General features: G+C 40.4%; 1 protein-coding gene across 1 annotated transcript in view; it reads right to left on the bottom strand.

The window, feature by feature from the left end:
* adamts3 (ADAM metallopeptidase with thrombospondin type 1 motif, 3) overlaps positions 1-12,117 on the bottom strand; it is a 217,324-nt gene extending 205,207 nt beyond the window's left edge. The window contains exons 1-3 of the mRNA XM_080432756.1: positions 11,760-12,117; positions 11,115-11,136; positions 1,959-2,422 (exon numbers count right to left, since the gene is read on the bottom strand). Coding sequence (XP_080288882.1) covers positions 1,959-2,422; positions 11,115-11,136; positions 11,760-11,822 — 549 coding nt within the window. The 5' untranslated portion in view covers positions 11,823-12,117. The remainder of the gene's footprint in view (positions 1-1,958; positions 2,423-11,114; positions 11,137-11,759) is intronic.
* Between the last annotated feature and the right edge of the window lie 14,577 nt (positions 12,118-26,694).

Below are 26,694 nucleotides of genomic sequence, written 5' to 3'. Positions count from 1 at the left end.
AGCGACTCGAGTTTTACATTGCAGATTGGAGATACATTGCACAGGAAAACATACAAGTGGTTAATGTATGTGTCATAATATCAACATTTATATCTGAAAAGTAACTAAAGTTTTCAAATAATTGTAGTGGAGTAAAAGTATAATATTTGCCTCTGAGTGAGATGTAGTGGAGTAGAGGAGGCTTTCCAGACTGTATAGCGAGTGAGAAAAAGAAATCCGCTGAACATAGCGAAGCAGTCTGGACCCCAGGCTACATAACCAACAACATATAATACGATTCACATTTAAGAAATTGTAAAAATCCCCCAAAAATGATATTGGGTCGATTATTCGATTAACCTACATGAGCAAGATCAAGTCGGTTATTGGTTCTAAATATATTTATAATATATTTCAATTTCGATATAATTGCCCAGCTCTATTTGTGGTTCTGCGTGTGACGTCAACCGCCTGCTGCAAAGCGGTGAGCAGTGGAGTAAAAGTACTCAAATGCTTTACTTAAGTAAAAGTATCAATACTGCAATATATAAATACTCTGTAAAAGTCCAGAATTAAAAATTTACATGAGTAAAAGTACAAAAGTATTGGTATCAAAATGTACTTAAAGTACCAAAAGTAAAAGTACTAAAATGTTTGAAAATAGCAGATCTACAAGCTCGTTGTGAGCTTGTAGATCTGCTATTTTCAAATAGCCTAGGTATAAAACAGGGCTGAAGTGGTTAATGTATGTTTTATAATATAATAATTTATATCTGAAAAGTAACTAGTAAGTAAAGTTTTCAAATAATTGTAGTGGAGTAAAAGTACAAGATTTGCCTCTGAGATGTAGTGGAGTAGAAGCAAAAGTATTGGAAATTGGAAATACTCAAGTGAAGTACAAATACCTCAAAATTGTACTTAAGTACAGCACTTAGGTAAATGTACTTAGTTACTTTCCACCACTGGCGGCGAGACTCATTCCTCTCTCTGTGCTGCCTCAACGCAGAGACGTCTGGCTGGCTGGCTGGCCACTCCCATAAGAGCTGCTTGGGACAAAAAAAGGCATCCCCCCCCCCCCCCAATTACCGCTCAAGTGTTTTATGAGGGGTGATGGGGAGGATAGGACTGCAGGACCTTTTCTGTGGCACAACAAAAGGAATCAGTGTTTTGTTGCTGGGAAGTGTTACGGAGGAAAAGGATCCATCAGGGGTTTGTTGCAGGGGGGCCGCTCACCCGTGACAAACCTGAGCACAAAAGCCATTCTGTCCGTCAACTTGAGGAATACCTCAAAGGAGGACAATGTGCTGTAGGAATGCCCCGCCCACCACTGACGTACAGAAAAAGGGGCTAAATCACAGCGTTTTTGGACGTCTACGATCGGTTGGTGGAAGAAGCACTGCGTCAGTGTCACTTAAAAGTACCACAATGTGAAAATGCTCTGTTTACAAGTAAAAAAGGCCTGTATTCAAATGTTTTACTTGAGTGAATGTACAACAGTATTGGCATAAAAAATATATAATAACAGAACCAAAAGGAAAAGTACTCTAATGCTTCAAAATGTGCTAAACTTTTTCACGGTGCAAGCTTGTCGCACCGTGATGTGTTGAGCTTGTAGATTGGCTATTTTTGAATTTAAGTATAAAATACGGTTTTGAAATAAAAATCGAAATCTGCAAAGTTAACTAGTGACTAAAGCTAATTGTAGTGGAGTAAAAAAGTACAATATTTGCCTCTGAGATGTAGTGGAGTAAAAGTATAAAGCACCCGAAAAATGTTCATACACAAGAAAAATCAAAGTACCTCAAAATTGTACTTAAGTACAGTACTTGAGTAAATGTACTCCGTTACTTTCCGCCACTGACGTCTACAATAACTAACCATCGGTTGATAAGGTCATGCCACCTTTTGTAATGAAAGACGGGGTTAGAGGTCAACAGGGGTGCAGATGACCGTTTCTTTACGACTGAGGAGGGACTTACCAGTCCGTCACAGTTGTTAATGGCAACCGACGCCCCGGGGACATCTGTGATGTCACCGATGAAGGTGCAGTCGGTCTTCAGTAGCTCGCGGCGCAGTATCCGCTCTTTCCCGCCGGTGGCAGAAGCCTCCGTCTCGTTGGCCCCCGTGCCCCCTGTGCTGTTGTTTCCGGCGTCGTCCCCGAAGCCCTGCACCTCGTCGTGCCACTCCACCATGGCGCCCGGCGCCACCAGCCTGGCGTTGGGGCGCAGGCGGAGGTGGAACTCCTTCCCGAACGCGGTCACGTTGAAGAAGAGCTCGGAGGAGTCGCCGCCGCCGGAGGGCGACGACGACGACGCCGCCGCCGCGTCCCTCTTGACGCGCTGCTTGTGGTTGGCGGAGAGCAGGTGCGACAGGAAGTGGCCCTGGGAGTCTGTGCTGATGGGCGTCACCAGGCCATACTCCTTGAGCCGGCTCTTCAGGAGGCCTGGTTCAAAGAGACAACGTTTCATTACAGCAACGGAAACACGTGTAGGGAAACACAGCAGTCAGGGCTACTCGACTTAACATTGCTCAGGGGCCACATAACAAAATGCAGTTGTGTCCGAGGGCCTTAACCCATTAAGACCAGGAACGCATCTGTGTCATTTTAAATTTCTTGGGCTATTCAAAAATAGCAGATATACAAGCTCATAGCGCGGCACCGAGTGCCGCGCTATGAGCTTGTATATCTGCTATTTTTGGGGGGAAAATCGTGATTTTGGGGGGAAATCTTTGAATATATACTTTTTAAAGCGAACATGTGTAACTAAAATCTTTGTTTCTGGGGGCCCCTGGAACAAAATATTTTACAAATGTTCGCTTTAAAAAATATAAATTTTTACGTTTTTTTCAAAGAAAATAGCAGATCTACAAGCTCATAGCACGGCACTCGGTGACGCGCTATGAGCTTGTAGATCTGCTATTTTTTTTAATAGCCCAAAAGAAATCTTAAAATGACACAGAAGCTTTCCCGGTCTTAATGGGTTAAACAAAAATGTTGTAACAGACTACCGTAAATGACTAAATGTAAAATGTGAACAGAACAGAATGTGGAGAGACTGCTGTTTGCAATAAATCTGAGAATGGTAAATATACTCCGAATGCTCTTCTCTGGCAAAGATGGCACACTGGCTTGTTATTTACCTCCATAAAAGCTCATTCTTCCTCCCACGTTAGTTAAAATATCCAGTAATCATTAATGCTAATGAGCTTTGTCTTGATTTAATGATATGTTCTGAATAAAAAGGAGCATAATTATATTTTTATTGGTAGTTGCTATGACAATAACGGCCGCAAAAATATAAAGCAAGGGCTGCATGTGGCTGACATTAAATCAATTATTTAAGCACTTAAACCCTGTATACCGGGGGCCGCTCCTTTTCTCCCTCTACATCAAATAGCTACGCTGAAAATAGCCGATATACAAGCTCACAATGACTCGCATCACAATGCGTTTGTGAGCCATTTTCACCAAACGTTCACCCCAGAATAGGGACGCTAGGGTTCATGTGGTTTAACGTTCAACATGTACAGTACATCATGCAAGGCTTCACAATAAAACTCGCAATACTGGGCCTGCTTATTTTTAATTGAGTCTAGACTACTTTGTTTATTTGTTAGGATCCCCATTAGCTTTGCCCTAAAGCACAGCTAGTCTGGCGTCCACTATGTGACTTCTTAGGCTTAATAACTGCTCTCCTTCATTCCTTATTTGTCATCCCTCCTCTCTCTGAATCTCTGAACCAACTGGCAGGGAGAAAGTACTGCTTTGCACAGCTGTCACCAATCTGGCTATATTAAAAACAGTATTTCTCCAACGAGGGGCATCAAGGAGGCAAGAAATTTGTCTTTCCGAGTGTCCAAATGGGAGGATTTACGCTGCAAAGCCCTCATTTGAGCAGTAGTGGATGTAGTATTGGATGAACCCCAGAACCCCAGAAGTCAAAGTATAGACACTCCAGGTGAAATATTACTCAACTACAAGTAAAAGCACGTACCTTTGAGTATGCAAAAGCACAAATTACAAAGTGCATTTTTTTAATATCAATGCATTTCTGTATAGAAATGTTGACATTTTCCAAACAAAAGTGGTCACCACGAAAGTGGGTTAAGTCAAGTGGACATAAAAGGATTCCACCCGACAGCTACGATATCCCGCAAAACCCTAATTTGAGGAATAGTAAGTTCATTCCCATTCACTGGGAAGATTGGCACATGTGCATGCATCCTGACAGCTTTGCTCAGAATGATGGCTGAATACATGGATTTGTTACAATGGGATGTGTTCCTTCAAGAAAAAGAGACAGGCTAAACCTATACAGTACATAGATTGACTTAAACAGAGTTACTTATTCATTTATTCAGTGGTGGTGACACACTTTATCCCGAGGTACACTTAACCACCTGAACCCCAGCATCCCTATTCTGGGAGGAGCATTCCCCCAAAATAGCAGATCTACAAGCTCATAACATGCCGCAACGCGACATGTTGTGAGCTTGTAGATCGGTTATTTTTGGCAAAGAGATTTGGTATAGACGGGGGAAAAAAGCAGGCCACGTTCAGTTTCAACTCAGGTCAAGACTAGAGGATGGTTAAACCCTATACTTAGCTGACTGGAGTCCCCCTGGGCTCTATACTAGGCCCCCTCCTGTTTTCGCTCTGCATTAACTAGCTTTGCCAAAACTACAAGCTCCACAACGCGACTCAACACCACATGTTGTGTGAGCATGTAGATCTGCTTATTTCCACCAAATGTTCGCACTGAAATAGGGACGCTATGGGTTCAAGTGGTTAAACGTCAGTGTGATTGAGAAAGGTCACCAAAGGCGGCTGGAGAATAGAATAAAGCGTGAATTTCAGCACCTTGTCATTTTATCCAAGGTTTTGACAGCAAGACGCTCTAACAGGTGTTATTGTTTAACGCTAAAATGATACGTCTGAAGAAATTACATGCTTTACAAATCATAGTATGTGTACAGTGGGCCCATGCAACGCAATAAAACTAATGCTTTTAGAAGCAGATGTTTGGATATGAAGAGTTGTTTTGATTACTGATAAAAAAATATACTTGCATTGAATACTGGAGGCTGTAAGTAGCCTAATCACAGTGATGTTGTGTGGAAAGCAACTAATAACATGTACTCAAGTACTGTACTTAGAAACAATTTTTGTTTTTTATTTATTTTCTTGAGTGTTTCCAATTTTCAGCACTTACTTCTACTCCACTACATCTCAGAGTTAACTACAGTACTTTTTACTTTAGTTACAAGTAACATTGTAGAGTTAGATTATTATTACAAAACATACATCAACCAAATAAGCCCAATTTTATTCTTAAGCTATTCGAAAATAGCTGATCTACAAGATGTGACGCGTGGTGAGCTTGTAGATCTGCTATTTTCTGAAAAAGTGTGACAAATATTGAAATAAAATATATACTTGTAATGTTGTACTGTGGGTTTATTTTGATGCCAGAACTTTAACTTTTGTACTTTTACTCAAGTAATTTTACTTAAGTAAAAAAAAAAAAAAGTTCAGATATGAAGAGAGGTTTTCATTACTGATAAAAAATGATACTGCATTGAAACCTGGAGGCTGTAAGTTAGCCTGATCACAGTGATGTTGTTGTTGTGTGGTTTAAACACAAATAAGGGAAACTTATTCCCCCCCCCCCCCCCCATATTTCTTAGAGCCCAAAACAAACTACATGCACACGTCTGGTTTTAAACATAAAAAAAACAAAACATCAAAGGCTTTGTTCCTTGGAAAGCAGCTCTTTCTTGCATAACGCCCAGTAATTATGGTGCTAGCTACAGTACAACCATTGCGAAATATTGTCATGAGTATGAAAACCAAAAAAAATCACACACTTTTATGCTCTTACTCTTTACTTGACTTAGTCTTTGGGGTTTTGTTCCTGAGGGCTACTGTAGTGAGACCAATTTAAAATGTTGGCATTTAGCAGACACTCTTATCCAGAGCGACTTACACGTGTGTATTGAGCTCTAGTCAATAAAGAGGTCAAATCGCATTCATAGAGTGCAGAGGGAACTGTGTAGGGCCTCAAACTAAAGACAGGTAAACAACACCTACAGTAGCATCTGTCTAAACAACACGCTATCTAAATAACATCCTGTACATTTGAAACTATAGGATTCCGGGTAATCAATGAAGTTAGCATTTCTCTGAATAACCTATTCTAAATCCCATTCTTAACTTTTGTGGTCGAAAAACAAATCTAAGAATTAAAAAAGAACACGAGGACAAGTGACCACGGCATACAGTATGTCTGTCTATATCTATATCTTGGTCAATCGCTAGCGTCAATGAGGGGAGTGGAAAAGGTCGAAGACCGGGCGTGCTGCTGCATTCTGCACCATTTGGATGGGCTTAAGTGACAAATCTCTACTGATAGAAGATAATAAATGTCAGGTCATGGGTAGCCAAGAATTGTCCCGACGCAGCGGTGTGCATTTGAAAACGCAGGGTTTCACAGCTTAATCCTCAGACGACCCAGGCCTACTCTTGACAGCATGAACCCAAAGGCAACAAATTGATTTCTGGTGACTCAGACTCTCAGACAACAAAATGTGATTAAACCATGACCTTGATGGCACACACTTACATCACAAAAAAAACGAATTATAAGAAAAAGGTAAGCCTTGCCACGAAAATAATAATATCATGGGAACATGATATTTTTCAGCTTCAAATTAAGTGACCGCCAGTAACGCTACTGTTAACGATCTTAATTACAAGTAACCTTAACCTTAAGATTTCTGATGTCCTTCTACTTGAATGAAATGTTTATCAAATTGCATTTGCAATAAGAGAGAAATGTGAATCATGATGTCTGGTAATAGTGGCCAAACAAGTTGCAACAAGGTTACTTCCTCATTTGTTTGTCACACTTTTAGAATCTCTGGGCACGCGCACAAGTTGACACTCCAACATCAGACTGGGGCTTTAACCACTGTAACCCTGGCAGTGTCCCTATTGTTAAATATTACATTTCCAAAAATCTCAAAAGTTTTCTAAAATAGCAGATCAACAAGCTCACAAGTTGTAGCGATGCGTTGGGAGCTTGTAGAATGGCCATTTTCACTATTGGTCGTACGACAAAGTATACAGTATAGGGCGGCTTAAGAGCTTAAATGTCATATTTTGACCACGCTCAAAAGGGGCATGATGATGTGACTTGATTTGAGTGACTGATGCAAACATAGAAGACTCTAGCAACAGAAAATCCCATTGGAATATATTTAAAAATAATAATAAATAGCAGACCTACAAATTCAAAAAATAACAAATCTACAAGCTCACAACACGCCGCGACGCTTTGTGAGCTTGTATATTGGCTACTTTTGCTACTTTTGTGTGAGACCTCTTTGTAAGACAAAGTAGGGCATTAATTTATGAAAACACATACGTTGAAATATGGAGATACAAGCAGTGTTGCCAAATTCTGTGAGAGAAACAAGCAACCAAGGTCTAGGAAAACCAGCCCAAAAGAAGCGACTATATGGGCCACATGAGCACTTTAACATGTACATCAGCTATTTGAAAATAGCAGATCGCACAAGCTCACAACGCGTCGCATTGCGACGCTTTGTGAGCTTGTAGATCGGCTATCTTCAAATAAAATCTTGCGGGGAAATTATAATACGCAGATCTGGCAACCCTGGTAGGCTAGTTTCATTCATTGCTCTATAGCTTAAAGGAGCACTTCACCCATTTTCCAACCTCATCTTCGTATAATTGGTCCTCACTAATTCTCATTATAAGATGGCACAATGTCTGTCTAGTGTCTACTCACTCTGGTGCCTCACTGGTGGGTTACGGAGAGTTCAGAAACCTGCCTAACAATGACATCACGGATGGGGATTCCCAAGCTAATAGAAACTACAGCCTTTCTCTTCCTGGAAAGTTAACATCCTGAAATAGAAGCCATAGTTCTATAAAAAATAAAAATAAAAGTTTTAAATCTTGTTTTAAATGACCAAATCAGCCTACCGATGATGTCACTGGTAGGCAGGCTTCTGAACTATCCACAGCCTTCCTCTGAGACACAGAGAGTGAATAGACGGTACAATTTGCCTCTGCCAGCAGGGGGGGGCAAAGGAAATATATGAACATAATGTGTTTTTATATATGCAACAATATGTTTATTGTACTGTATATGTGACATATAAAAAATTGGCCGTCGGCATATATGTCTCTACTATATGTGGCATATATGTGGACATACTGTATAAGCTATATGAGACATATATTTCCTATATATCCACATATGAACCTGAATATGGCATATATGCCGCATATATTCTTCATATACTTTGCCATATATTGGGGGAAAATATATAATTAAACAAATAATGATATAAAAATAAAAATAAAAATCATCCGGGGCAATTGCCCCCCCCCCCCCCAATAGAATCACCACTGGACAGCATCTTATATTGAGCATTATTGAGAACCAATTATATGAAGCTATAGGGGTGAAAAAGGGTGAAGTTAAACATAGCACCTGTGACACTGTCGAAATGTCACCAAATTATAAATGGGGCCATAACATTCCTGATCCTGAACCATCCAGCTACCCAGAAGAGTAGAGAGGAGCCCTTGTGGACACCTTCAGCAAAAAAAATACATGCTTATACAATGCATGTATATAGGGGTTCAACCGTTAATGAAACAAACCAATGTAGCCTAATTGATTATGAAAAATATTGATAATTGATTATTTAATAAAATCATCAATAAATAATCAATCCCTATTTTGGGCACGTCATTATAGGCAAAACATTGCATTTTTTTATATATTGTATATTACAACGGCCACGTCACTCTGGCTTAGACAAACCATAAACCAACCCGATACGCCCATATATAGGCATGTCACTATGACTCAAACATAGCCATATAGGCAGGACCACGGCCACGTCACTATGACTCAGACATAACCATAAACAAACCTGTTAAGCCCATATAAAGGCATGTCACTGTAAGTCAGACATAACCATAAACAAACCCGATACGACCATATGTAGGCATGTCACTATGACTCAGACATAACCATAAACAAACCCGATACGACCATATGTAGGCGTGTCACTATGACTCAGACATAACCATAAACAAACCCGATACGCCCATATAAAGACTTCAAACTCAGCGAGCGCATTGGCAAGGACTTGAGGGAGTGCAGTGCCTGCTGCGTTTGTCCAGAACCGCCAATCCAACCAATAGGCCCAATATACAGGGTATGGGCATATACTAATGACATCAGGGATCTCCATATATGGGCATTAAAGGGACAAGGACTGACAGATAAAGAGATCTCCATATATGGGCATGGGCACAGAAGGGACACAGGTAGGCCTACAACGGGTACTCTGACAAAGATCCCGACACTATGACTCAGACATATTGGTCGGATCGGTGGTGTGACCAGTGTTGCCAGATTCTGTGAGAGAAACAAGCAACCAGGTCTAGGAAAACCAGCCCAAAAGAAGCGACTATGGGCCACATGAGCACTTTAACATATACATCAGCTATTTGAAAATAGCAGATCTACAAGCTCACAACGCGTCGCATCGCGACGCGTTGTGAGCTTGTAGATCGGCTATTTTCAAATAAAATCTTGTGGGGAAATTATAATAAGCAGATCTGGCAACCCTGGGTGTGACGTAGGTGTGAGGGCCGTGTAAGCCCGAACCTCTAGTAGTGAAAATAGGTGATCGAAAAAGCTCACAACGCGTCACAATGCGACACGTTGTAAGCTTGTAGATCTGATATTTCCTGCAATTATTCCATGACACTGTAGTGTAGTGCGATGAAGCAAAAGAGGCTTTTTGATGATTTGATGATTTGAAAAAGTAAATCGATAGAATAAATCGCTAAGAAAATGATCAATAGTTGCAGCCCTGATTATGATGAACTAACGATGATGAGAGGAATGGCTTGTTTGTAACGTGTTCAGGAGATAATGTGTGGTGTTAAAGGATCCTGCGTGGACATGGTTGCAGCTCACTTGTTTCCTAACCTCAGAATGAAGAACAGATGTGCAGGATTTACAAATGGAGTTTTCTTCCCTGAATGACAAAGCCCTTGAAGCGGTTCACTCATGTAATATGTGTGTGCGTGCGTGTGTTGTTTATGTGCGAATGCATCTCTCTTCGTGTGTGTTTTCTTTAGTGTGTCCGTGTGCGTGTTGGGAGTAGTAGGAGGATGGGAGCTATACTGTAGCTCCCACACACACACACAGACATGCATACGTGTGTTACTATACTAGTGAGGACTATCTATATTCTAGGAAAGGGGTCTTCAACGTTTTCAGGCCAAGGACCCCCTAGCTGAGAGAGAGATGAAGCAGGGACCCCCTCTATGTTGTATAAAATTGTGTTTCAGATACATTTTTGCAGCTCTTTTTCCCTGCGAGGCGTTGTGAGCTTGTAGATCTGCTATTTTTGGCTAAAGTTCACCTCAGAAAAGGGATGCTAGGGGTCAAGTGGTTAATGTAAAAAAAAAAAATCCTATCACACAAAGATTTGGCGGACCCCCTGTAGTAACTCTGAGGACCCCCTGTTGAAGACCCCTGTTCTAGGACGCAATTTCATGAATGTCATCTCTACCTTTTTTTTGCTGCTATTTTTTTAACCCCAACCCTAAAGCTTGAGTTATACTTGGTTGCACCGAAAACAGCCGATGTGCAAGCTCACTCAATGTGCGTTGTGAGTTTGTACTGTAGATCTGCTATTTTTGGCACCAGCGCACAACTGAGTACAAATTAGCTTTAAATTCAACCCCTAGGGTTGAGGACCAGAAAATTGCCTCACAGTGTCTGTATGTCAATGTCTGTCTGTATTTCTCAGATTCTACTATACTTGTGGGGACATCTGGCTCTCACAAGTACAGTAATACAAGTGTACACACAAACGCACACGCACACACGCACACACACACACACACACACACACACACACACACACACACACACACACACACACACACACACACCTCCCACTTTCATCTCAGTGCACCCAGTTATCCTATCCTGTAACTTCAGTAAGAGCTAACTCCTTGCACCCTTTCAACTTGAAATGATTTGATCTGATCACATGTAAATATCACTTACCCTCTTTATCTACTTCGCCAGCCTGTAAAACAAATGCAAAAAGCTCGTTAGGAAAGATTTTTATGGAAATAATATTGTTCAAATTGTGAAGCAGACATTTATTTATAAACTGCAGTAGGTTTTAAAAAATATATATTAAGGACCCCCACAGCTCTGAGAGTGACCCTTTACAGGTCCATGTGATTCTATTTGAACACTCACAAGAGTTACAGAACTGTAAGGGTCCATTTAGAATCCCCCTCAAAGAACCCTGGGGGTCCCTGGACCCCACTTTAAGAAGCACTGTTTTACTACATGTATATACAGTGTGTTTAAAAACTTAAAAAAAAACATTTAAAAAAAAAACATTTTTTTCCACATTTATTTCACACAGCTGTTATATAACTAGATGCTGCAGCTTGACACATTTCAACTAAAACAACCTGTATCAGAGTGATATAGTTCAACATGCTATAACACTGTCCTCCTGCTATAATACCACACACTGTTGAATGTTGCTTTTCTCTTGATAACTGACAATTACCCTCCTATTCATAGACATATAAGTGGACTTCGCGGCGACTTTTCAACAGGGTCAATTCATTCGCGAATGTGTCCACACACAGTGACAGTAAGTCCAACAGCAACAGCGAGACAGCCACTTACCTTGTCAGCTGAAGTCACACTCACTACAAACCCTACAAGTAACGCTAGTGATAGGACAACCATCACGAGTCAATAGTTTGGAGATCAGATGAGAAAAAGAAAACAGGCAACTAAATCCCAGAAAGTTTTTAAAAATTTAAATACAAATGTTAAAGAACCCAAAAAAAGCCCCTCTCGTCTCACAAAAAAAGGACACCACGAAAAATAAGGGTCCCGCTCATTCAAAAGAAAAGTGAATCAACTTCAGTGGATGGTGTTTCAACTGGCGTTAAAAAAAGTTGTTACAAAGTTACATTAAAATAGGAAACGGCCGCGACACTTGGGTCTCTGTTTCTAAAGTTTCTATAAAGTTTTGTTAGTAAAACATCCCCCTCGTAGAGTTGCAGAGCCCTGATCGCTGCTGGCCGGACAGAGCCGTGTGTGTGTGTGTGTGTGTGTATGTGTGTATGTATGGATGTGTGTGTGTGTGGATGTGTGTGTGTGCGTATGTGTGTGTGTACTGTGTATGTGTGTGTGAGCTCTCAACCTGGCACGTCGTTCTCTGGCTAATAAACGGCAGACCAGCCCCGGTCTGACGTCACTCTCTTCCCTTTCCCATCGGAACACATGGTGAGCAGGAAAGAAGAGCATGAAGCTTATAGGGAAGCAACTCATGGAAGTTAAGAGTTCATTTAACTCTGAACAGCGGTGGAGGGGCTGAAGAATACCCACGTGATTTACTTAAATGTCCATTAGTCAACATTTTCATGAAAACGGATGCAAAAAATATATATATATATATGTTTCAAAACTTTTTCCACTTAAACCCCATATGGGTAACTGCGGAGTCCCTCAGGGCTCAATACTAGTGTATTTTCTGTTTTCCGTTAGTGTGGGGAAAGCTTTCTGAAAATAGCAAATCAACAAGCTCACACGCGTCTTATCGCTACTTTTGACAATTTATTTTACATTTCTTATTTTAAAAAGATTCACCTGGTGTTTTCATCAGGATGGGGGACAATTATTTTAGAAAAGAAAACTGCTGGCACATTCAATGGAGGCTATGGGCAGTCCTGAGACAATCACTGGCAAATAACAAATACAAGTCCACACACTGTGGCTTACAGAGCTGTCAGTCAAAAGCTTCATTAAATGATTAACGTTTCGACTAAATAGTATTCTTCTTCAGCGTGAAGCGCAGGAGAACACAACACTCCTTAAGTAGTAACATCACCTCAAGGTCAAACACCGATCAGTGCTGGGCTGCACTGGTCACACAGGTGCAGTCAATGTTGTTCAGAGTGCCTAGTCTTGCTCAAGTTCTCCCCATTAGTTTAGCACTTAGCACACCTAGTAATTGCATCGTTCAACAGAACAGAAGAGGATAAACATCTATGCAAACATGTTGAAAACCAGGACATTTCAGTGTGTTAGAGATATTTGTCAGGACTCGAGACTCCCCGCTTAAAACAATCCTGGCCAAACCGGGACGTCTGGTAACCGTACGACAGCCGCTTCTTTTCACCGGACAGTGAGGTGCTTCACCAGGAGGGAGTAACACACGGAGGAACCTGCTATCCCACCACCTAGTTCTTCTTGAGGAGACCACCCTCCCCTGCCGGCTTTCCACACTCAAACATGGCCAATTGTTGTGTTGGCTGGAGCACCAAGCCAGATGCACGTGGATGATAGTGGTGGGAACTGGGAAGGAACCTAATTTTCAAAACATAAAAAAAATAGCAGATCTAACAAGCTCACAACTTGTCACATCCATAAAGTGGTAAAGCTATGGATGCTATTAACTCATTTTCACTGGTTCTTCACTTTGAGAACCAGTGGTATGGACTGAGAGTCAATTATGAACCATAGTGTCCCTATTCTGTGGAAAACATACAACTAAAATAGTATTCCAATGCAGTGTGAGGACGGGGCCAAGTAGAGACCCCTGCTCCTGCCAAACTACGTTTATAGGGTTAAAGGAGAGAGTCGGCATGATATGAAAAGGAAAAAAGTAACACACGTGGGGACATTTTAGTTTAGTTTATTGATTTTGCCCAGCATATTTTACACAGTGTCTTTGACACTCCTTCACGTGGAAAGGAGCCAGTGAAGGTGGTTCGGGCATCTATAGTAGTACGGATGCTTCTTGGGTGCAGCGTTGCCAGATTCTGTGAGAGAAACAAGGAACCAGGTATAGGAAAACCAGCCCAAAAGAAGCGACTATGGGCCACATGAGGACTTTAACATATACATGAGCTATTTGAAAATAGCCGATCTACAAGCTCACAACGCGTCGCGATGCGACGCGTTGTGAGCTTGTAGATCGATTTTCAAATCAAATCTTGCGGGGAAATTATAATGAGCAGATCTGGCAACCCTGCTTGGGTGTCTCCCAAGGGAGGTCCTCTGGGCACGTCCCACTGGTAGGAGGTCACGGGGCAGACCAAGGGCCAGATGGGGGGGGGGGATTATGTCTCCACGCTGGCCTTGGAACGCCTGCAGGATCTCACAGGATGAAGTGGCAAAAGTGGCCCCGGGGTATAAGGGAAGTCTGGAACTCTCTGCTGGAACTGTTGCCCCCTACGACCCGACTCTGGATAAGTGGTTGAAGATGGATGGATGGATGGATATTTTACACATAGTCCTGCCTGGACTTTGTCCTCTGCTGACCCATCCTGACTATTGGGAGCAGTGGGACGCCACGCAGGGACCAGCTCCAGCTCCACAGTGCAGGATTAGGCAATATCCCCAACATGCATGTGTTCTGGTTCAGGAAACCCACGTGAACACGGGGAGAACATCTAACTAACTCCACACACAAAGGCCCCAGCAGAACCCTTCTTGCTGTGAGGCAGCAGTGCTAACCATTACTTTTTAACCCATTAATACCGGGAACGCATCTGTGTCACTTTTTCAATTGAGCTAAAAAGCATTATTTTACACTTAGGCTATTCAAAAATAGCAGATCTACAAGCTCATAGCGCGGCACCGAGTGCCGCGCTACGAGCTTGTATATCTGCTATTTTTTGAAAAATCTTGGAAATGTGTGCAAATCTCTGAATATATATATTCTTTTAAAGCAAACATTAACTCAAATCTTTGCTTCTGGGGGTCCCTGGAACAAAATATTTTGAGATGGGGGTCCGCGGTCAAATACATATCCCTTTGAGGGTCCTTGACATGAAAAAGTTTGAAAACCACTGATATAGAAACATACGTTTTTCAGAAAACCGTTTAGGATTTAGAAGACATTTTGCAGAATCAGAACCTCAGGGCCTCAATGGGTTAAAACAAGGTTGCAGTAGTGGAAAGAAACTAAAGTGCTGTACATTACTTGCATACACTTTTGAGGTGAACATCTGCTACGTTTGAAGTATAAAATACAGCTTAAATGGTTCATGTATTTTTGTAATAATCAAAATCTACAAAGTAACTTGTAACAGAAAGTTTCAAATAATTATAGTGGAGTTAAAAAGTACAATATTTGCCTCTGAGAGGTAGTGGAGCAGAAGTGTAAAGTATTGAAAAATGGACATACTCAAGTAAAGTAAGTACTGTACTTGGTTGAGTAAATGTACTTAGTTACTCTCCATCACTGGACATTAGGGGTGTGCCGATATATCGTCCCGCGATATATCGCGATACGTTTTCGTGACGATATGTATCGTTTTGGAGGAAAAAAAATATCATTTTGAAAAAAAATAATATATATATATATATATATATATATATTTTTTTTTTTACAATAATAATAATCAGGCATGCAAACAGCCCCGAGGTGAAAAGGGTGACAACATGTTGTTGTTTTTTCGGGTCAGGTGTCACACTATTGCCCTATTTGCATGTCTGAATAATGCAAAAACAGAAATATTTGTTTGCATTTGCTTTTTTTCTCCCCCATATATTTTCATAATGAAAAAGTGCGTATCGTATCGTATCGAAATCGTATCGAAGTTGTGAGCCCAATATCGTATCGTATCGTTTCGCGAAATTAGTGTATCGGCACACCCCTACTGGACATCATAGACCACATGAAGTGTGAGATCCACATGGAAGCCTCACAGTTATTAGAACCTGTCTTATTTAGTGGTAGAAAAAATATATAAGGAAAACAATAAAATGCAATTATTATGAACACCAGCCCAAGAGGACACTTGTTAAGTCTGAGAGGGCAAAGGACAATCCCCTCCCTGCGTCCCAGTGTTGTTCTGTTGTGCTTGGGAAAACATAAGCATTCTTTCAAGAGCAGCTAATTGGTTTACAACACTTGGGAGGACGTGCTGTATTTGTCTCTCTCCTGTCCTGTTCTACAACTGTTTATATTTTGTAAGGGCTCTTTTTGTTAAATTAAGCACACGTACTGGACAGAATCTATTACTCCAGCTTGCTTTCAAACTTTGTTTTGTCTCAGACTGGACTTAACCCATTAAGACCTGGAACTCATCTGTGTCACTTTTTCATTTGAGCTAAAAAAGCATTATTTTACACTTTGGCTATTCAAAAATCGCAGATATACAAGCTCATAGCGCGGCACCGAGTGCCGCGCTATGAGCTTGTAGATCTGCTATTTTTGAAAAATCGAGAAAATGTGTGCAAATTAATATATTTATATTATTTTAAAGCGAACATTTTTTATCTCAAATCTTTGCTTCTGGGGGGTCCCTGGAACAACATATTTTGAGATGGGGGTCGGCGGCCAAATACATATCATTTTGGGGGTCCTTGACATGAAAAAGTTTGAGAACCACTGAAATAGAAACATAGATTTTTCAGAAAACAGTTAGGATTTAGAAGACATTTGTAAGAATCGGTCTCAGGGTTAAGAGACTGGATTAAAGGTGCTGTATATTAAGTGATATATTTTGGTTGAAACTAAAAGTTTTTTGTTAAAAAAATCAAAGTTGTCGTAGGTTATGGGCTAATAGCCTGTTTGTTCACTAACAGGAGACTTCCCATCTGTATCCCACAATCCCTCTAGGCCTGGATCAGGGTGCATTAATGTAACAGCAGCTCATTCCATCCCTATTCAGTCTATAAACTCCTCCAGCTGACTGCTCAAGATATCCATTGAGACCAGGGTCTCTTCTTCAATGGTGCCCTGTGTACAAAAAGAACATTTACAACAATGGATTTACAGATATGACAAGGAGAACAAGGTACATATAAAAATAAAAAGGTTGCAAAAATTATTAAATTAAAACCATATATTACACCAAGCAGGTGCATAGGTTGGAGTTACCTTCCAAACAGGGTGCAACAGTTAATCAAACTAATTAATTGAATTGATTCAAAAAAATATTGATAATCAAATACTCTATTAATAATCAATCCCTGTTTTTGTGTATAAAAGAAAATATAAAAAACACTCTTCTTGTTTATTTGATTAATAAAAAATAGTAATCGATAGAATAATCGCTAGGAAGATAGTCGACAGTTGCAGTCCTACCCAACCACGAAGACAACCTAATGTTAAACAACACAGTTACATTTATAATACTTTTGTCTAAAAGGTCCGACCAAAAAAGTCCTTGCGGACTTGTTTCCGTTGGGGTCCTTGAATTAATTTCATGGACATATATACTGTAGTAGCAACCAAACAGTTAGAATCAACATAAAAAACAGAGAAAAAATACCACTATGTACAAAAAAAGCATCATGAAAAATAAAAAATATATATATACAAAAAAAAAGGGGAGGGGGGTCATCTGTCTACAGGGAAACTGGTACTACCTCCTCTTATGGCCTCCAGAAAGATTAGTTTTTAGGGCTGTTTTGAATGAGCCCAACAAACTGCATTTTTTGAGGGATGGGGTTAGGCTATTCCATACCTTGGTGGCCGTGCTGTAGAAGGAGAATTTGCCCATGTTTGTTTTATGGGTGGGTGGTACCAGATTGTTGTTTACGCTCCCTCTAGTTTCGTGACTGTGGGTGTCACTAACTTTTTGGAGGTATACATCCCGGCCTTACAGACAACCTATCCATTTCGCTCGCTTTCAAGCTTTATGTGGATTAGAAAATCAAAGAAGCATTTGGTCCCTGACTCAAGGGTGAGGCTCAATGATTTGCACAGAGGCCCTCCAGCCTCCAGTGTCTGTGTGTGTGGAAGCCATTGAATCAGCATTCCATCAGCATCTCAAAAGACAAAGCTTCTGTGCCACGTCTGGTATAATGGAAGAAAGAAGATTTAATGGCAACACATATAACTGTGCACACACAAGATTCATTTCTCCAAAAACAAAAGTGACAGGGTGTGCACCGTGCTTTCCTGCCCAGTACCCACATAGGCCTACAGAATATACTGTTTAGAGTTGCTCATAAACAGACAAAATAGAGAGCACAATTTTAATATCAGTGTAAAGTATGCAAATATAGATTAAAAGCACTGTTACTCATGAAGTGGTGCAAAACACAACGTTCTCAGATGTTCGTCGATTTTGCCGGCGTTATTGCAGGAGCTTCGAGCCTAGACTGATGAAATTAAAGCTCCGTAGCGTGATGCGTGGCAGCTATCTATAAACAACAAGGGGGAATTACGCTGTTGTTTGTCAAAACAAGCCAGCTCTCTCCCTCACATGCGACCTAGCAGACTATATACGGCAGCCAGAGATGGACAAACCCAGCAGCGAGGGAGGGTGCCAAGCAGCGAAAGGTGTCCACAGATCCACAGATCTGGGAAGAGCTTATTGGGGAGGGGAGCCCCAAGTCTGACTCTATATTAGCTTAGATTCAGGTGACTGACTCTAAGCTAAATACTGTAACGCTATGTAATATGTACTAATGAAACCTTCTTACGACACAATTATGTATTATTTTCAGGCCGTGTGACTGTAAACAATATCACGCGATGAAGCTTTAATTTCATCACTTTCCCCCTGGCAAAATCTCCCAAGATATTGAAAATAAAAATTCTACATATGCTCACGGCTATTTATATAATAGGGCTTACAGTAATTGGTTAAGGTCCCATGTCCTAACATCCTGAGTTTCACATCAGAGACAGCAGCAGCGGTAGTGCCTCAAGCACCGCGCTAACCACAGTTCACACCACATCACACATATGGGAGTCACGTGATCGTATATCACTCCTTTTATTGGGCACGACTGAAGGTCAGTGTTGAGTCAGTGTGTTCACTTTCCCTCTTTAGAATTACTCACGTACACTCTGATGAGACCGTCTAATGATATTAACCCATTAACGCATCTGTGTCACTTCACTTTCATTTGAGCTAAAAAGCGTTATTTTACACATTCGCTATTCAAAAATAGCAGATCTACAAGCTCGTAGCGCGGCACCGAGTGCCGCGCTACGAGCTTGTAGATCTGCTATTTTTTAAACATCGATAAAATGTGTGCATATTAATATATTTATATTCTTTTAAAGCGAACATTTTTAACTCAAATCTTTGCTTCTGGGGGTCCCTGGAACAACATATTTTGAGATGGGGGTCCGCGGCCAAATACATATCATTTTGGGGGTCCTTGACATGAAAAGGTTTGAGCACCACTGATATAGAAACATACGTTTTTCAGAAAACTGTTGGGATTTAGAAGACATTTGTAGAATCGGCTTCAGGTCTTAATGGGCTAAACTGCCCTCACATTTTTCTGCTGATTGTTAAATAATTCAATTAATATTGTGTAAAAATCAGTACATTTGGGTCAGAGTACTGAACTGTAAGGTGTGCTCAGCCTGCAGATAAGGAGAGACGATCTCATTAGCCTGGCACATCTGCACACCTCATGGTGGGAGAGAAGGAGGCCGACCCGAGAGTAAAGAGAGAGAACGTGATGATGCAGGCAAATTTTTTGTTGACCCCTAGAGCTCTATATACTTGGTCCGCTCCTTTTTTCCTCTACACCCAATCTCTTCAGAAAATAACCGATGTACGAGCTCACAACACTTCGCATGTTATGAGCTTGTAGACCTCTTTAGAATAGGGACGCTATAGAGGGTTCATATGTGGGTTAAGTAGGACACAGCGATTAAGACGCAGGCATGACTAAGGAAAACAAGACGAGGCCACGTGTTGGTGAGCCAAACTGCACACGTCTCAATGCGCTGTGCCGTGGTGGGAAAAGTACCCAAATGTTTTACTTAAGTAAAAGTATCAATACTGCAATGTAGAAGTACTCTGTTACAAGTGAAAAGTCCAGAATTCAATTTTACTTGAGTGAAAGTACAAAAGTATTGGTATCAAAATATACTTAAAGTACCAAAAGTAAAAGTAGTCATTATGCAGAATGTCCCAATTCACAAGGTATCCATGTATAAAAATCATTTGAAAATAGCAGATCTACAAGCTCGAGAGCTTGTAGATCGGCTATTTTTCAAATAGCAGAAATAGACCTTAAGTGGTTAATGTATGTTTAGTAATACAAATATGAATCTAAAAAGTAACAAGTAACTAAAGTTTTCAAATAATTGTAGTGGAGTAAAAGTACAATAATTTGCCTCTGAGATGTAGTGCAAGTAGAAGTAAAAGTACTGAAAATGGGAAATACTCAACTAAAGTAAAAAATACCTCAAAATTAGACTTAAGTACAGTACTTGAGTAAATGTACTTAGTTACTTTACACCACTGTGCGGTGTGCAGTGGTGAAGCTACACTGACTACACAGTGTAGAAGTACAAAAGTAGCAATACCACAATGTTAAAAGTAAAAGTCCTGTATTTAAATTGCACTTGAGAAGAACACAAAAGTATTATCAAAATACACTTAAAGTATCAAAAGTACAAGTACTCATTGTGGCGAATGTCTCCTTTAACTTTTTTTTCTCCAAAGCTTTTAAAAATGTGTCCAAATCTTTCAAAAAAGGCAGATCTACGAGCTCGCAATGTGTTGTCTCAGAGCTTGTAGATCTGCTATTTTCGAATATTTCGGGCTTAATTGGTTAATGTATGTTTTGCAATAATAATGTAAAACAAAGAGGGTCTTTTCTCTGTGGTGGGTCAGAGAACACAATCAAACGTTCACATCACAGGTTTATTGGTGTAAAGCAGAGGTTATCAAACTTTTTCATGTCAAGGACCCCCAAATGTATTTGGCCGGGGAAGGAACCCCATCTGAAAATATATTGTGCCAGGGAAAATGGCGCTTGCACAAAAATAATTTTCACCCACTTCTTTACACGTATAAATGTGACAATAAAGTCTTGATTGTGATTGTGATTCTCTGGCCCGTCACAGAGAAAAGACCCTCAGACTTTCGCTCATCTGGCACTAAGTACAACATCTGCCGTTTCTCACCATGATGGATCCAGACAAATCAGTTGCTGTTATAATTGGCAGTGAATCACTTGATTGCTAAATTGAACGCAGGCCTTGACAGAGTACAGTGGGATTTAGGGCAATATTGTGGAGAAAAGAAGGAAGAAAAAAAAGCATCCCCATAATGAGATTAGGGAAAGGATTGTGTTTCCATTGTTTGTAGCTTTTTTTCTTTGCTTGGAGGTTTACAGCAGTCGTACTGTGGATATGTTCTATGTAGGCATGACAGGCTTGCCAGATGTGCTTATTATAATTTCCCCGCAAGATTGTATTTGAAAATAGCCGATCTGCAAGCTCACAACGCGTCGCATCGCGACGCGTTGTGAGCTTGTAGATCTGCTATTTTCAAATAGCTGATGTATATGTTAAAGTGCTCATGTGGCCTATAGTCGCTTCTTTTGGGCTGGTTTTCCTAGACCTGGTTGCTTGTTTCTCTCACAGAATCTGGCAACACTGATGACGGCAACTCCTCTCCATTTAATTCGGACAATCTGCGATTGTTTACGGCATGGTGGCTCCTACATACTGTATATACAGTATGGGGCAAGCTGTCTAGAAGGGGGTCTGTGTGTGTGTACTGTAAGTGTGTCTGTCTATCTGCCCGCAGATAATCTCGCTTTATACTGGAAGTCACTGGAGAGGAAAATAACTCCATATTTGGATTTGGAAGTCAATATGACATCACAGCGATATGACGTCACCGTGTCCACATATGAAATCAACAACGTGACACCCATGGAAGCTTGTAGATCGAGCAATTTCTGCAGACTGTTCTCCTATTTTCGTGGAATCTTCACCTACAGTAGTACGACGTGCCTAGCATAGGGTTATTGACAATGTGAAAGAAAAAAAAAGAAAACCCACTATTTTTGTATTGAAATATTTATTAACTTGTATTGAAATGTCTATTATATATTGAAATGTTTATTGCCATATTATGTAACCGTGCATACTTTGTAAACCTGAATAATTACAATAAAGTATATTAAAAAAGGATATACTAGGGTTCATGTGGTTAACCCTGGCGTCCCTATAGAGCATCACAGTTCCTGCCCACTTCCTGGTTTTTCGTGGTGCCGGAAGGAACAACTCAATGCATTTTTCCCATTGACATTTCCAAAAATATTTGTATCTATTAATTTAAGCCTCGAATCAAGCCATCATGACATGACATGAATCATGACCATAAAACGTTTGATTCTGTGATAAAAAAAATTTTGAAAACGGCAAAACAAAGGGTATTTATTAAATATAGTATATCATATAATTAAATATAAAATAAAATAAATCACAGAAAAAAACGTTTTATGGTCATGATTCATGTCATGTCATGATGGCTTGATTCGAGGCTTAAATTAATAGATATAAATATTTTTGGAAATGTCAATGGGAAAAATGCATTGAGTTGTTCCTTCCAGCACCACGAAAAACCAGGAAGTGGGCGGGAACTGCGATGCTCTATATGAGGCACGTTATTACATGCAAAACATCTTTTAATTTTCACTATTTGTCATAAGACAAAGCATAAAGGGGATTAACCCATTAAGACCGGGAACGCATCTGTGTGTCATTTTTAGATTTCTTTGGCCTATTCAAAAATAGCAGATCTACAAGCTCATAGCGTGGCACTCGGCGGCGCGCTACGAGCTTGTATATCTGCTATTTTTGAATAGCCAAAGAAATAAAAAAAATGACACACAGATTGCGTTGCCGGTCTTAAAGAGTTAAGTGGTTAACTGTCATGGAATTGATGAACTGCATATCCCAACATGCAATGTTGATTTGTATTGATTGTATTGTATTGATTCAGCTGTATACGAACTCTTGTTTTATTGTTGTATTGTTTTATTGGATCTTGTTTAGTCGATACCCTTATTTGTTTTAGCTCTTGCTCATTTGATTTTGCTATTTTGTCTCATCTGTTTAAGAAAGTAGGTAGCTGATATATTGCACTTTTACCTTAGCGCTAGGTATACTCTTGGCTGCTTGTTTTTGCAGAAAATGCACTTAAGACTTCTGGTGATTAGTAGTTTTGTTCCCTACCTGAATGCACTTATTGTAAGTCGCTTTGGATAAAAGCGTCTGCTAAATGACTGTAATGTAATGTAATGTAATGTAATGTAATGTAATGTATTATTCCGTAGAGAGAGAACGTCACTCCAGCAGGGCCACCACGGAGGCCAGACAAAAGGAATCGCTAACCTAATTACAAGACATAGGTATGTGCTTTGGAAAGTTTGGCCTTCTACGACAAGTCACCACCACCACGTTCGAACAAAGTTGACCCCCGGCTTGCATGATAAAGGGTCCCGAGCCAAGCCCCCCCCCCCCATTTCAGAGAAGGCATCCGGATTGTTTTTCTTTTCTCTCTTTTCAACGCTTTGTCCCGAGACAAAAAAAATGTCGGACACAATGACTTGTGACGTCTAACAAGCCAAGTTATGCCAGAGTCACACAATGTGCATCTAGTGTGGTAGGCTGGGCCGATACACCCCATGGGGTCAGGGGTAGGTTTTGTGTCCCCCGGGTTGTGTCACACAGCACAACAGTGGGAAGGTATGGCAATAAAATTCTTTGTTGCAAAAGGGGACGCATTCCGTGGTGGGGGGTGGGGGTGTGGTGTGGTGGGGGGTGGGGGTGATTTGACATAATTTAAAACATTTGTTGTCATATTCTGAATGGGAGAGAGTCCCGGTCTTCTCCACCTCCTGAGTATAGACACAATTTAGTTGTTTTGATTGTCTCCTGTGTCTCCTTACGTAAGCATGAGTGCTTCCAAATAGTCTTATTTGGGGACAGAGGACGGCCAATTAAATTGGGGGGGGGGGGACACGACGAGGGGCGTTTTTGCGATTCATCATACATACTCGCCTAATCCAATAGTCCATTGGTTCACAAACATTTTCAGCTGAGACCCAAAGGATAAGTTTGGTGTCTCTCTGGGACCCAAACTTCCAAAAAGTCACCCACCAAGAACTATTTCATCATTTTTTTAATGTAACACGTCGCGATACGACTTTTTGTGAGGCTGTAGATCTGCTATTTTCACTATTTCTTTTTTATTTATGGATATTTTATTTAGAATTTTCTTTAAAAAGAAATTAGAAAATATTTTTGAAAATATTTTTGACATAACAATGAATATACTTTTTGGGAAATGCTAAAAGAATTGTGGATATTTATTTGTGACCCATAGAAATTGGTCTGCAACCAAAAAATGGGTCCCAACCCACTGTTTGGGAACCACTGCAATAGTACACTGACTCTATAATGAAGGAAAGGCCAGGACCATGGTTTGCTTAGGCATCCACAATTTATCACTGCCGTCGGGCAGAGACCTCTTATCTCCATCTTTCACCTTTCTGTGTTTTGTCGTAAACGAATGCCCTACTTCCTCATACAAGAGTGTCCCTTAAAAGTAGTGAGAATAGTAGATACAAGCAGATCTAGAGCTTGTAGATCAGCTATTTTCACTATGTATGTATTTATAATGATAAAAAAATGAATGGTTTTGGACATACAAGGTTTCCACCCTGGTTTTCAACCTTTTTCATGCCAAGGACCCCTAAATTGATATACATTTGGCCGCGGACCCCCATCGGAAAATGTTGTGCCAGGGACCCCCCAGAAGCAAGGATTTGAGTTAAAAATGTTAGCGAGTGCCGCGCTATGAGTGCCAAGCTCATAGCGCGGCACTCGGTGCCGCGCTATGAGCTTGTATATCTGCTATTTTTGAATAGCCAAAGCTAAGTGGATAAAATGATTGTGACGCTATGTTTTTTATATTGCTGGGGACCCCCTGGTACCCCCTCAAGGACCACTGGTGGTCCCCGGACCACTGGTTGACAACCACGGGTCTAGTCTGAAGGAGGCTCATACAGTAAAATCCTTAAAGGTATCATGACATTCATTTTCACTTTTTTTATTTTCAATGTTTTATTTGGGGTTTTATGACCTCAATTACACCCAAAAAAACTGAACTTAGAACATTCAGTGGATTTTCTGTGGTCTGGGGTTTTCTGAATAATTAGGCTGAAAAGTAATCTGAGCTTGGCCCTTCGACAGTGAGGTCACAGTCGATTAATCCCGCCCACTCTCCTCCTCGCCCCTCCCCTCCCCTATCCTTTCCTTTGGGGGGGGCGGAGCAAAGGCGATGATTGACAGGCAAAATCCCTCACCAGCGACACCCGCAGGCAAAGATTTCTTTTTTCATTGCAGTTGAAAAGGCTTTAGAAATGTGAGAGAAAAACACCTGCCATTGATCACTGGAATGGAATTTTCACTTAAAACTTTTTGTACACTTTTGAAGGACCAGGACAAAGACTTTGAATGTGGTGTAAAAGTGAATGTCATGAAAGCTTTAAGGTTAATTTATCCATTTGTAACTCCCGAGTCTACAAATGTAACCAAATGGACAGTTAGTTCCCTTTGGTATATATTTCTACACTCTGACATTTAAGATTTAACAGTGAATAATGGTGCAATCTAGCCACGAAAACTCATGTTCAATAATGGCCTTTTGGGGGACTATATGAATGTCACTGAGATGGTTGACTTTGATGGATTATTGTGGTTTGCTTTTTGTTTTCCGGAAAGCTTTTTGCATGAGATTGTTTACAGTTTTGAAACTAAACATTTTCAGGGTGACCTGAATCATTTAGCACTACGACGCACACAAGCTTGTTGTGATGCATGAGAAGAGTGCTGAGGATGGCATCTTTAAGCCGTCAAACTAAAAACTTGGTAAAACAACTTTGCGACGAGTCTAGATCACATGGAACACAGCTGTACAATCCCATATAGTCCCACCAGTGTTGCCAGATTCTGTAAGAGAAACAAGCAACCAGGTCTAGGAAAACCAGCCCAAAAGAAGCGACTATGGGCCACATGAGCACTTTAACGTATACATCAGCTATTTGAAAATAGCAGATCTACAAGCTCACAACACGTCGCGATGCGACGCGCTGTGAGCTCGTAGATCGGCTATTTTCAAATAAGATCTTGCGGGGAAATTATAATAAGCAGATCTGGCAACCCTGAGTCCCACATTCAGAAGTTTCTAATGTGAATTGTATCGAGCTAAAAGGCATGAATAGATATAATGTATTTTTTATCTGAAATGGCTCAAATCCCAATGTCTTTGAAATCTAATTCAAATATCAAAATATTCAAATATTTGATTCCATGGCTCTTGTTAGAGTTTAAGAATGAGTCATTACTGTATTGCAAATGCAAATAAGGATAATTAATATACAGCGTGACGCAGTGTGAATCACTGTACATTACACATGTATTACATGTCTACCTACTATAGGTGGACAGTAACAAAGTACATTTACTTGAGTACCGTTTTTTATAGTGTTCCAGTTCTAATTGTGTCTGCTCATTTCTTGGTGTCATCACTTCCAATTGTGTTGTTAATCCTTGATAATCCTGTATTACGTATGAGTTCTGTCTCCTGATTGGATAAGATTAGTATCCCTATACCTCAAAATGCAATTTCTGTTTACTAAAGAGCTGGACAGTCAGGGAGACCCTTGTTAGTGGAAAAAACACTCTATAGTGATGATTACCATCAGAATATTGAACACTTGTTTTAACAAACACATTTAACTTATACCCTAGCTACCTTTAAAAAGAAAATGTACTTTCTGATTTGAAGTTTTGAATACTTGAGTATTTTCAAAA

This window comes from Gymnoscopelus braueri (genome assembly GCF_963280865.1).
Source record: "Gymnoscopelus braueri genome assembly, chromosome: 7".
Taxonomy (NCBI): Eukaryota; Metazoa; Chordata; class Actinopteri; order Myctophiformes; family Myctophidae; genus Gymnoscopelus; species Gymnoscopelus braueri.
The sequence above is the reverse complement of the archived record's forward strand: the minus strand, read 5'-3'. Positions and strand labels throughout refer to the sequence as shown.